The sequence below is a fragment of the Corythoichthys intestinalis genome, chromosome 13 (assembly GCF_030265065.1).
Source record: "Corythoichthys intestinalis isolate RoL2023-P3 chromosome 13, ASM3026506v1, whole genome shotgun sequence".
NCBI lineage: Eukaryota > Metazoa > Chordata > Actinopteri > Syngnathiformes > Syngnathidae > Corythoichthys > Corythoichthys intestinalis.
In genome coordinates, this window is record NC_080407.1 from 53,798,462 (window position 1) to 53,811,732 (window position 13,271).

The following is a 13,271-nucleotide window of genomic DNA, read 5'->3' on the forward strand; positions in this document are numbered from 1 at the left end:
AAATCAATTTTGCCACAGTGCAAAAAAAATGCCACATGGCAAAATCCATTTTCCTCATTGGCAAAAAAATGCCACATGGAAAAATTCATTTTCCCCATTGGCAAAAAAAAAAAAAAAGCCACAGAGAAAAACAATTTCGCCACAGTGCAAAAAAAATGCTACATGGCAAAACCCATTTTGCCCATTGGCAAAAAAATGCCACATGGAAAAATCCATATTCCCCATTGGCAAAAAAATGAAAAATGCCACATGGCAAAACATTTTGCCCATTGGCAAAAATAATGCCACATGGCAAAATCCATTTTGTCCATTGGCAAAAAATTGCCACACGGCAAAATCAATTTTGACACGAGCAAAAAAAAAAAAAATTTAAAATGCCACATGGCAAAATCCATTTCGCACATTGGCAAAAAAAAAATGCCACATGGCAAAATTCATTTTGCCACATGGCAAATGCCACTTTTGGTTCTCGCTGTCTCTCAAGTGCGACTTAAACACTGGAAAATACGGTACATTTGCGAAAGTGATATACTTGACTCCTATTGTAAAAAAAGCAAATTGATGGTTGTAAATTCTCCCGCGAACAGGCTTCTGGATTAGCGTCTTGTGTTTAGGCTAACGCTAACATTTTTGTTGTTGTTCAAATTGCACACACGTACACAAACGCACAGCAAGGAGAACTCAACTAAAGCAGACAAGATTCTTCCGGAGCAACGTGGATGATTTTGTCGATTGGTGTATTCGCTGTCAAAATATATGAATTAAAAAAACTAAAAATGGCTTCCCAAGCACAAATTACTATTGATTGTTGCCAAGCGGGCGGCTCCCGTGATTTACGAGGTGCTCGGGGGACAAAAAAGCTGAAGGGAGTAGAAGTCTGCTTCAGCACATCTTGAGCCGTAGATCCCAATGTTCCGCTGCTAGGCGATGATCTACAACTCCAGACGCTTCACTATTTGCCTTTAATGGCCGCGTCGGCGTGATTTAACGCTGCCGCAGAGGCGCGCTCAAAGTCAAAGTACCTGCGAGGTAAGCTTCACCTGGCTCGTGTGTCTTCGCTCCCAAGAAAATCTTTGTATTGGTTTTCCTCCTTCTAAACTTCATACACAAAAACAAATCACTCAGCAGTGTCATTTTTGGAAGACCTTTTAATTTTTATCTGAGTCTTTTGGACGAAAATAGTCATCTTAGTCATATTAAAATGGGTTTTTGTTTACTGTAATCTTTGGACTATAAGGCGCACTTGACAAGCTGCAATTTTATGGGAAATTAACACCAAAAGATACTAACCAGTAACACTTTATTTGACAGTGGCATTATAAGATGCCGTAAGATCAAATGAACCACCTTGAAGCTTTGCTGCAAAGCTCCATTTTTTTTTCAAGGAGCTTCATTTGGCCTCACTGCTCCCTTGGTGGAGACAGTCAACCTCTGCTGCCACCTGCTGTAATCACTTGTCGTCCAACATGCCTCCAAGCATGCATTGCAGCACTACAAATGTAAATACAAATCAAAATTCGTGTTCTGTGCCTATTATTTCTTCAGTTACTGTTCCAGTTGTTTTATTCATTGCTAGTAATGGTATTTGTTTATTTTAGTAATTTATTTGACAATGGCGCCATAAGTGTCATAAGACCATCTTAATTATGACATAACACTGCGGTGAGCATTAACTCATTCACTCCCAGCCATTTTCACCAGAGCAACCGCCTTCACTCCCGGCCGTTTTATTGGATTTTGACCGATTTTGCAAGGCCCACAGAAAATTCTGTTCTATTCCTATATAAACATGGAACCCACCAAAAGAAGGATTAGACTCTCTTCTTTCAGCAGGAAAACGTTAGTTCATATCTTTTTCCATTCTTTAGAAATCAGCATTAAAAAATAGCTTAGTTTGAGCAATTCTCCAATTTCTGATGAAAAAACAGAAATTTATCTTTTTTTGTAAAAGCATACATTTCAGACTTTAACAGCTATTTTTTGCTTTTGTGACATCCCAAACATCTGAATGTTTTCCTTCTACTTAATAACATAAAAAACAAGACAAATAAAGCTTTTGATAGCAAAGTAACAATTTATTTACACATAACTATTGAACTGAGAGATGACGCTGTTGAGTCACGAGACACTAGAGAGTCACGAGCGGCCGAACATAGCAAAGCGAACTCTACTCAACGAGCAACACAGACTCAACAACAACATCCACTACACTGGTGATCCCGATCGTTCTGCTCGGTCGTCTGCCGCCTGGCATCCCGGACGTCCTCCTGGTCGTCCTGCTCGGTCGTTCATCGCCTGGCTTCCCGGACGTCCTCCTGGTCGTCCTGCTCGGACTTCCCACACCTGGCATCCTGGACGTCCTCCCGGTCGTCGTTCGGTCGTCTTCCACCGACGCCCCATGCGGCCCGACAGTTCGTTCCGTTAAATCGGCCTCATAGCAGAGTTCACCTGGGGAGCTTGTGTGGGGCATGTTGTGTTCCGGGGGGGGGGGGGGGGGGGGGGGGACTGTTTTGGCCGTGCGTGTTTCCGGCTGGGTCCTTCCCCACATTTTTCTTTTTCCGTTTCCTTATATACTCCCCCACACCCCTCCCCTTCTCTCCCTGGTCAACAGTCCCCCCACATGGTGTCAACCAGAAATACATCTAGCTGACGATGGCACCAACATATTCAAAGTTAGTGTAGGTGCTCAATGTATTTCTTGTTCTTGTGTTTTTCTGGTTTCTTCTGTTCCCCATAACCCCTTCATGTTCGCTGCTTTGTCATAATAAACGAGGTATGTTGGATGATCACAATGGGAGTACAGTGGGGCAAATAGGTATTTAGTCAACCACTAATTGTGCAAGTTCTTCCACTTGAAAATATTAGCGAGGCCTGTAATTGTCACATGGCAAAATCTATTTTCCCCATTGGCAAAAAAAAAAAAAAAAAAAAAAAAAGCCACATGGCAAAATCAATTTTGCCACAGTGCAAAAAAATGCCACATGGCAATATCCATTTTCCCCATTGGCAAAAAAATGCCACATAGCAAAATCAATTTTGCCACAGTGCAAAAAAAAAGCAACATGGCAAAATCAATTTTGCCCATTGGCAAAAAAATGCCACATAGAAAAATCCATTTTCCCCATTGGCAACAAAAAAATGCCACATGGCAAAACCCATTTTGCCCATTGGCAAAAAAAAAGAAAAAAAAAAAAAAGAAAAAGCCACATGACAAAATCCATTCTGCCCATCGGCAAAAAAAAAAGCCACATGGCAAAATCAATTTTGCCACAGGGCAAACAAAAAAATGCCACATGGCAAAATCAATTTTGACACAGGGCAAAAAAAAATGCCACATGGCAAAATCCATTTTGCCACATGGCAAAAAAAAATGCCACGTGGCAAAATCCATTTTGCCACATGGCAAAAAAAAATGCCGCATGGCATTTTGTTTTGGCCGTGCGCGTTTCCGGCTGGGTCGTTCCCCCCATTTTTCTCACGCTTCTTTGTTCTTCCAACTTCCGTTTAGTGACACATGAATTCTTACCAAATGCGCTACTGCCCTCCAGTGGCCAGTTTTATTGCTTTAAAATGAATTTTGACTATTGTGCCTTGGAGCGAACCTAGAGAACCTAGAGAATGTCTCTTGTGAAAAAAAAAACGTAAAAGACGTATACATACGTTTTTGGGACACAAACAATTCAAAATAGAACGTATTTATACGTTTTTGGGAGCAAATGAGTTGATGAATGGCAAATTATCTCACTTTTGAATGCATGTATAAGATCCGAGCTGGACATTTTATTCAGTTGTTTGACACGGAGAATGGAAGTCGAAGTGTCCGGTTGGCCTGAAAAGTTTTAATGTTTCACACTGAGAGTATACTCCCATTGTGATCATTCAACATACCTCGTTTATTATGACAAAGCAGCGAACATGAAGGGGTCATGGGGAAACAGAAGAAACAAGAAAGAAAAACAAACAACAACAAGAACTAGGCCTGCAAGCAGGACTGAACGGGCCCTCGCGATCTAGCGCAACTCGGACGTCACGCAACTCGGACTGTGTGCAGGTCAGGGCGGTGGCAGATCCTCCTCTCTAATCATCTCATTAGAACCTAACATGCTCGAAAGTCGCCTATTTACATTCCCACACCCAAGAGATAAAAACCCCTATTGGAGAGAGTACTACAAAAAAGGAGCCACTACTGAGCTGTGCAGCCAAGCCCTTATTCAAAACTAAAATTAATCTTCTAACTGGGCCAATTCGACCAAGTGTGCCAACTATTGTGGCTCTATAAGCTGCCTGAGTCTCTGAAAAAAAATATTTCCTTTAAATGGCGAACAAAGGGTCGTCACGGCAACAGACAGAGACACGTGGACACGGGCCGTAAATAAGTATTTTAATAGGTCTTGAAACTACAATGACCAACCTGAAAAGAACTGGACATGTATTGGAAAAACGAGTGACTTTCTATTGCCACTAGTTGGCGCTGTAGGGTTGATGCAAATGACCCCTACAAGGCCCTTCAGGGTATGACTCTCAACAAGCACGGGAAGTTTGGCGCAGATATGTTGTATATCTGCCGAGTTATGACTGTTCAAAGTTTTTGGAGAGAAAAATTGTTGACAGTCATTTTCACTTTCCTGTTTGGACCCCTCCGCTTCAACGAAACTTCAATATTTTTCATCAGGCACCTGAACACAGGTCTTAAGGCTTCCCTTTTGCAGGTTTGAGGTAGATTGATTTTTTCCCTTTAGAGGAGGAGTGTGTCCCGTAAAAAAGGGCATTTCCTGTTCCCACTAGGAGGCGCCAGGCACAAATGGTAAATTTTCAATCCAGTCCTGCTCAGGCTAGTATACCTCACACACATGCCAGATTTAAAATAGATTGAACGTTGTATGAGGGAGTTATCAGTCATTTTCCGAATTCGGTGTTTTGGCGAAAAAATGGCCGACTTTGGCACCCCGCCCAGGTCAGGCCCGTGAATGAAAACACACCATTTTTATAACTTAAGATTTCATATGCCTCATGAACAGGCTCGCCAATTTTGAGAATGATCAAACTAATTCCCTAGGTGCCAAGGTGTAAAATGTGCACACTGTAAATCGATAAAAATTTCACATTCAATCCAAAATACCCGATTTCCTGTAGGATTTGGAATGTGTGTGCAAGAGACTTTTTGGAGCAGTTTTGCACAAAGTTTTGACTCTCCAAATTTCATCACTCTATGTTAGAAAAACCTAAATGGAGAGGCCTTTTTGAAAATTTCAAGGGGGCGCCACTGAGCCATTTTGTTAAATTTTTTCGTAACGTTGCAAGATTATCGAACGTTATCCAAAGCCGCATGTATGTGCAAATTTTGGTGAGTTTTTATGCATATTCAAGCCTCCAAATGTAAACTCTTACTGTGAACCCATGAAAATTTCACATTCGATCCAAAATACCCAATTTCCTGTTGGATTTGGAATATGGGTGCAAGAGACTTTTTGGAGCAGTTTTGCATAAGGTATCTACTCCCCAAATTTCCTTGCTCTATGTTGAAAAAACCCAATAGGAAAGGCCTTTTTTAAAACTTCTTTCTTTCGCCACTAGTTGGCACTGTAGAGTTGATGCAAATGACCCCTACAAGAACCTTCAGGGTATGACTCTCAACAAACACGGAAAGTTTGGCGCAGATATGTTGCATATCTGCCGAGTTATGACTGTTCAAAATTTTTGGCGAGACAAATTGTTGACGGTCATTTTCACTTCCAGTTTGGACCTCTCCACTTCAACGAAACCTCAATATTTTTTATCAGGGACCTGAACACATGTCTTGAGGCTCCCCTGAAACAGGTTTGAGGTCAATAGATTTTTTTCCCTTGGAGGAGGAGCCTGTCTCGTAAAGAAGGCCATTTCCTGTTCCCACTAGGGGGCGCCAGGCCTAATGGGTAATATTTCAATGCAGTCGTGTTCAGGCTGGGATATCTCATATACATGCTAGAAATGAAAAAGATTGAACGTTGTATCACGGAGTTTTTAATCATTTTCTGAATTTGGTATTTTGCCCAAAAATGGCCGACTTTGGGACCACGCCCAGGCCCGACCCTTGAGTGAAAACACACCATTTTGAAAACTTAAGATCTCATATGTCTCCTGAATACTCTGACCAATTTTGAAGACGATCCAACTATTTTCTTCAGCGACAAGGTCTCAAATGTAAATCGATAAAATTTCACATTTGATCCAAAATTTCCGACTTCCTGTTGGATTTGGAATATGGGTGCAAGAGACTTTTTGGAGCAGTTTTGCACAATGTATCGACTCGCCAAATTTCATCGTTCTACGTTGAAAAAACCTAATAGGAAAGGCCTTTTTGAAAATTTCAAGGGGGCGCCACTGAGCGATTTTGTTAAATTTTTTTGTAGATTATCAAAATTTACGCAAAGTTGCATGTATGTGCAAATTTTGGTGAGTTTTCGTGCATGTTCAGGCCTCCAAATGTAAACCCCAACTGTGAACCGATAAAAATTTCACATTTGATCCAAAATATCCGATTTCCTGTTGGATTTGGAATATGGGTGCAAGAGGCTTTTTTGAACAGTTAGGCATAAGGTATCTACTCCCCAAATTTCATTGCTCTACGTTGAAAACCTGAGAGGAGAGGCCTTTTTGAAAATTTTAAGGGTAAAGGGGGCGCCACTGAGCCATTTTTTGACATTTTTTCAAAACGACACAAGATTATCGAAATTTACGCGAAGCGGCACGTATGTGCAAATTTTGGTGACTTTTCGTGCATGTTCAGGCCTCCAAATTGGCCATTTTCATTTGCCCTGAAAAAAGAAGAATAATAATAATAATAATAATAATAATAATAATAATAATAATAATAATAATAATCCTTTGCAAAACAATAGGGCCTTCGCACGTCTAGTGCTCGGGCCCTAAATACATTGAACGCCTACAACAACTTTGAATATGTTGGTGCCATCGTCAGCTAGATGTATTTCTGATTGACACCATGTGGGGGGCCTGTTGACCAGGGAAAGAAGGGGACAGGGGTGGGGGAGTCTGTAGGCTAAGTGATTGGGAGAGGTGGAGTGCACACAAATCAGCTATGTGATCTAGAAACCAGTAATCGTGTGAATCCCTTGTGAGTGTAAGTCCCTCGGCAACAGACGCCACGCCGCCTCATCGCCAATCCCAGTACCAGGGCCCCCCACCCGAACCTGCCCTATCACATCCGGCCACGCACGAGCCCCACAAAACACGCGACAGCCACAAAGACGAGCGTAGCTGCGAATTCAGCAGTGGTTGCCCGGAATTGCTCCAAAATGAACAGGAACCAACCATCTTGAGATTCTCTCAAAATTGTATTCAGTAATTGTATTTTTTTTTTCTCCAATCAAAAAAAAAAAAAAAAATGATTTGATGAAAATTGTGATGTGACATTTTGTAATAAAAGCATATATCAGCAATATACCGTCCTTAAAAATAATACATAACAAATCTTCACTTCGTGATAAAGAAAATCAAAATATGACAACAAAAAAATGATTTCATCGGTGTATTAATTTTACAAGAACTAACCTGTAAAAAGAAAATTCCGGAAAAATTAAAAATGAGTCATTTTCACGAAATATTACACGTCATAGTAACAAACTCTCAAGTCAAATTATACGAAAAGTCATTTTTTCAGTTGTAAGACGAGAAAATGGGCGATTGGCACGAATCAAAAAAGCTAAATATATCAGACCGGAAATTAAAAAAGTCGAATTTGGTGAACAAAAACAGGAGCCCGTTAAAAGAAGGCTTGGGAAATTATAAATAATACAACGGCACAAGCTTAGGGCTCACTTTTGAGTAGTTTGGGGCGCGTCTGGATCAGAGCGCTCGTCCTCGTCCGGCGTTTCCGGAACCAGCGCCTTGGCTCCTTTCCTCGGCGGCAGCACGGAGAAGAATGCGTCCCGCCAACTGCCTTTCTCCACGTACGCCAGGATGATCTCGAACACTGATGGCAAACAAAGTAAAAAAAAATGAGATAACAGCGCTAGACGTCCAATCCATCCAGAAAAATCTCTAGTACCGTGGTTGACAGCGAGAACTTTGCGACTGTTCATCTGGACGAAGCTTCCTAGGGGAAGCTGGGCGTGACAGATCCCGAGCGCCTTCGCCCGATCCAAGGTGATCCCCTGAAAAGCCGAGAATTAAAGCGGGATGAAAATCGCGCCTTGTGGAACTCCGCGGAATTTCTTTGCAGAGGGTTCGGGAGTAGACCTTGTGGTGGTTGTGGTCCACCAACCCGCCTATCACGTAGGCTTTTTTCAGGTCCAGTTCCGTCAGAATGTTGGGAGAGTCCGACGTCAGGTAGACTAAATCGTCCTTGTCCACGACTTCAGTGAAGTGTTCTAATTTAATGATGATATCCTGCAAGAAAAATCTTTTTTGTTTTATCATTTTATTCTAGGTCCGTGACAAGGCTCCAAAATTGTTCGATCGTTACCAGTTCAACCCAGTCCAAATGAATTTGACATATAAAATGGGGCAAATAAGTATTTAGTCAACCACTAATTGTGCAAGTTCTCCCACTTGAAAATATTAGAGAGGCCTGTAATTGTCAACATGGGTAAACCTCAACTATGAGAGTCAGAATGTGGAAACAAAAACCAGAAAATGACATTGTTTGATTTTTAAAAGAATTTATTTGCAAATCATGGTGGAAAATAAGTATTTGGTCAATACCAAAAGTTCATCTCAATACTTTTTTATGTACCCTTTGTTGACAATAACCGAGGCAAAACGTTTTCTGTACTCTTCACAAGCTTTTCACACACTGTTGCTGGTATTTTGGCCCATTCCTCCATGCAGATCTCCTCTAGAGCAGTGATGTTTTGGGGCTGTCGTTGGGTAACGCGGACTTTCAACTCCCTCCACAGATTTTCTTTGGGGTTGAGATCTGTAGACTGGCTAGGCCACTCCAGGACCTTGAAATGCTTCTTACGAAGCCACTCCTTTGTTGCCCTGGTTGTGTGTTTGAGATCATTGTCATGCTGAAAGACCCAGCCACGTCTCATCTTCAATGGCATTGCTGACGGAAGGAGATTTTCACTCAAATTCTCTCGATACATGGCCCCATTCATTCTTTCCTTTACACAGATCAGTCGTCCTGGTCCCTTTGCAGAAAAACAGCCCCAAAGCATGATGTTTCCACTTCCATGATTCACAGTGGGTATGGTGTTCTTCGGATGCAATTCAGTATTCTTTCTCCTCCAAACACGAGAATCTGTGTTTCTACCAAAAAGTTCTATTTTGGTTTCATCTGACCATAACACATTCTCCCAGTCCTCTTCTGAATCATCCAAATGCTCTCTAGCGAACCGCAGACGTGTACTGGCTTCAGCAGGGGGACACGTCTGGCAGTGCAGGATTTGAGTCCCTGGCGGCGCATTGTGTTACTGATAGTAGCCTTTGTTACTGTGGTCCCAGCTCTCTGTAGGTCATTCACTAGGTCCCCCCGTGTGGTTCTGGAATTTTTGCTCACCGTTCTTATCATTTTGACGACACGGGTGAGATCTTGCATGGAGCCCCAGATCGAGGGAGATTATCAGTGGTCTTGTAGGTCTTCCATTTTCTAATAATTGGTCCCACAGTTGATTTCTTTACACCAAGTATTTTACCTATTGCAGATTCAGTCTTCCCAGCCTGGTGTAGGTCTACACTTTTGTCTCTGGTGTCTTTCGACAGCTCTTTGGTCTTGGCCATAGTGGAGTTTGGAGTGTGACTGACTGAGGTTGTGGACAGGTGTCTTTTATACCAATAATGAGTTCAAACCACTGCCATTAATATAACGAGTGGAGCCTCGTTAGACCTCGTTAGAAGTAGTTAGACCTCTTTGACAGCCAGAAATCTTGCTTGTTTGTAGGTGACCAAATACTTATTTTCCACTCTAATTTGAAAATAAATTCTTTAAAAATCAAACAATGTGATTTTCTGTTTTTTTTTTTCCACATTCTGTCTCTCATGGTTGAGGTTTACCCGTGTTGACAATAACAGGCCTCTCTAATATTTTCAAGTAGGAGAACTTGCACAATTGGTGGTTGACTAAATACTTACTTGCCCCACTGTAACAACTTAGGGTCATCTATCACTGTCAAGGCTAGCTAATGAGTTATATTAGCTATAATGATTCTTGTTTTATTCTGATTGAACATTCATTTTTTTGTTGGATTATCGTGACTGCATCATGTGCTGACCTTCCAGTTGATCCACCCTTTATCCTTTTCATCCATACTCTGTTTGAGTTGTCCTCCGAGGCTTGTCAGATAAAACTGGACAAAAAAAAGAAACGTGTGAGTCGGGGGGGTTCTCTCGCATAAGCAGGGGGAAAGCAACCCACCTGGACCGGACGCGAAGCTCGCCGGTTTTCAGCGTAACACCTCTGGATCTGCTTGTGAAGCTTCCGAACGTCCTTGATCAGCATGAGATCGTCAAAGCTGCAGTCCACCAGCAGCCGCAGAGATGTAGGCGCCGCCTCCTGACGCGGGCGCTTTCCGGCCCGGCGCTGGTCCCGCGCGTCGCCCCCGTCCTCCTGGTTTTGCCTCTCCAGGCGACGCTGCTGCTTCCTGTCCTTGCGCCTTTGCCTACATCACAATACGTCGGAAGTCAATCACCTTGAATGTGTAAAAACAAAACAATTTTGAATTTGAATTACATGATTTTTTTTTTTGTACTACATTTACCCCAGAGAAATACATTTTGTAATTCTTGATGGTAAGTTTTTTTCTTCAAAATACCAAAAATGGTGATATATCGCGATAATTTGTATCCCAAAAGGTTATCGATATGCTCCTGCCAAGAATCGAGATATCGTTTTAATAAGGTAACGTAATGTAAAGTTGTGCATCTCCCCGGTGCTTTTGACTGACATGCAGCCCCATATCATTTTGACGTCTTCTTCAGGCAATCATCTTTGTAAATCTCACTGGAACGGCACCAAACAAAAGTTCCAGCATCATCACCTTGTCAAGAGTCAAGAATCTGCATTGGACAAGGTGTCAAGAGTCAAAAATGTACATTGGACAAGGTGATGATGCTGGAACTTTTGTTTGGTGCTGTTCCAGTGAGACTTTAAATCACCCAAAAATACCTAATTGCCTGGCATTGACTGCCACTGACAGCCATAAACGTCCAATCCGTTTGAAGTGGGAGAGATGGCAGCGAATGAACATTCGTTCATTCGCTGCCATCCTCCCATTTCAAATGGACTGGACGTCTACTAGTGACAAACTAATTCCAATTAATACTAGAAGCGTGTTTTTCTGTTAATGAGTTGTTTGTAGGATATCCTACAATGATTTCCTGACCAATGTATCGATAATCGTTGTATCGCCATATCGTCAGATCATTGTTATCGTGAGCTTTGTATCGCAAATCGTATCGTGAGGTACCAAGAAGTTCCCACTTAATGGGGGGAAAATATTATGTGATGCCTTAACATTAGCACATAATGCCTTTGTAATGTATGATTGCTTCCGTGACCTAGATTGTAACAACTTCGATTGTTTTTCACCTTGGGTCCCATAGTTAGGAGGGAATCTCACGAGATAACTTAAATAAACATTCTACTTTAACCGCTGGGAGCCTCAACTGGGGGGAATCTCATACCCTTGCGGGGGGGTGGGGTGGGGGTCTCACGAGTTCGGGTGGTGCGTTTTCGTGGGGGCAGATAGTGGCCACCCGTGTCCCCGCGTCAGACGTGCCTATAAGAGTCGGGAGATTCCCCCAACTCCCCAGAAGTCTGCCAGAGGATTACGTACGTGTCGCTTGGCTTTGTTCCTTCGCCGCTTTGCCGAAGCGTTTGGCTCCCCGCTCATTTGTCAACGGTAAGCAATTTTCATTGTTAAGGAACAGTTTGATGTGCTGTAACGGTAACGCGGGGATTCTGGGATTGACAAACTAGAGCTAACGTCATCGTTACTATTTGTTCTTGTTTTGATACTTGTTGCTTGCTCTTGTGGGATTGTAATAAATCAATCTCATTTATTCTGCATTTTCTTATCAATAAACCATCTATTGAGCAAAAGTGTGCTGGTTGCTGACTCCCCGCGAACCCGGAAATTTCGGAAAACACCACTCCTAGTTGTACCCTTCATGTTTGTTGTAGTGCTGCAACGATTAATCGATTAACTCGAGTAATTCGACTAGAAAAAAGATTCAAAGTCAATTTTGCTGCTTCGAGTATTTGTTTAATTAAAGTGGCATTATCATGGTTTGTTTTGAAAGTGTTTGCATTTATTTTTAATGATTTGGGTGGATACTCTGCCCTCTCCTGGCAACGATGAATATGATATCACTCAATTCACATGGCTGAAACCAGCTGCTCCCTGTTAAGACCAACATAAGCAAAGTTTTTGTTTGAGGTAATGTTTTTTTTTTAATGCAGTCGTTATTTAGTTTATTAGTATATCTAGACGGTTTTTGTGGGAATATGTATTTGAACCATTTGTTAAGAGCATTGTATTTTATAGCATTTAGTGGGCTTTTGCTATGTATGTTAGCCTATTCTTTTGTTGTACTTAGATTTTCATTTATTTATTTTTTACACCGTTTGAAGCTCAGCTCAGGTATTTTAATTTTTTATGTTCCTTAGCAGATTTCTCGATTATTCAAACTATTTCATCGACTAATGAACTACTAAAATAATATCTGCAGCCCTAGTTTGTTGTATTAAATCTCCAATTTCTCCCTTTAATATGCGTAACAGTTAATATTTTCAGCCCACAAATGTAAATGTTAGCATTTTTTCACCTCCAATGATTGGTTTAATACAGAAAGAATAGTGTTTGTTGTTGTTAACCACATATTTTACAATAAATTGCCAACTTACTTCCTCAACTCCCTCTCGTCCTCCCATTTCTGCTGCTTTAGGAGCTTCTTCCTTTGCCTTTTGGACAAAGTTTGCTCCTCGGCAGCTTGGCCGTCTTCTCCACCAACGTCTTCAGTTGTATTTGTATTGTGATTGATGATATTATTATTTACAAGTTTACTGTCGTCGCTCTTCAGGCTGTCGTCACCATCCATTTGTCAAATTTCACGTCTTCCCGCAAAGGTTACCCAGTAAATGACTCAGCAGCGATACTGTCATTTCTTTCAAAATCGCTAGAAAAACTAAAAAATAAGTTTAAATGCTAACAGACGTCCTAAACAGTCAAAGTTAAGTGTCAATCCGCCGCATACACACAAACGCGTCCATTACTTTCAGCTGCGTTTGGTTTCCACATGGCGGCGCGTAATGGTGACGTCACTTACGT

General features: G+C 41.7%; 1 protein-coding gene across 1 annotated transcript; it reads right to left on the bottom strand.

The window, feature by feature from the left end:
• Positions 1 to 6,972: 6,972 nt before the first annotated feature.
• Positions 6,973 to 13,262, bottom strand: trmt10a (tRNA methyltransferase 10A). The gene is made up of 6 exons (XM_057856306.1): positions 12,848 to 13,262; positions 10,358 to 10,601; positions 10,215 to 10,289; positions 8,239 to 8,388; positions 8,048 to 8,153; positions 6,973 to 7,972 (listed from the first exon to the last, which is right to left on the bottom strand). Exons 1-6 carry the CDS (start codon positions 13,039 to 13,041, stop codon positions 7,815 to 7,817), a joined length of 927 nt encoding a protein of 308 aa, XP_057712289.1. The 5' UTR covers positions 13,042 to 13,262; the 3' UTR covers positions 6,973 to 7,814.
• Positions 13,263 to 13,271: the final 9 nt, after the last annotated feature.

What these genes read in the sequence shown, in the direction of transcription:
- trmt10a (XM_057856306.1), bottom strand. Translation starts at nt 13,041, where the DNA reads ATGGATGGTGACGACAGCCTGAAGAGCGACGACAGTAAACTTGTAAAT. An exon ending in TGGACCACAACCACCACAAG is followed by an intron (nt 8,154 to 8,238) that starts GTCTACTCCCGA and finishes TCGGCTTTTCAG; the next exon opens with GGGATCACCTTGGATCGGGC. An exon ending in AGTTCTCGCTGTCAACCACG is followed by an intron (nt 7,973 to 8,047) that starts GTACTAGAGATT and finishes GTTTGCCATCAG; the next exon opens with TGTTCGAGATCATCCTGGCG.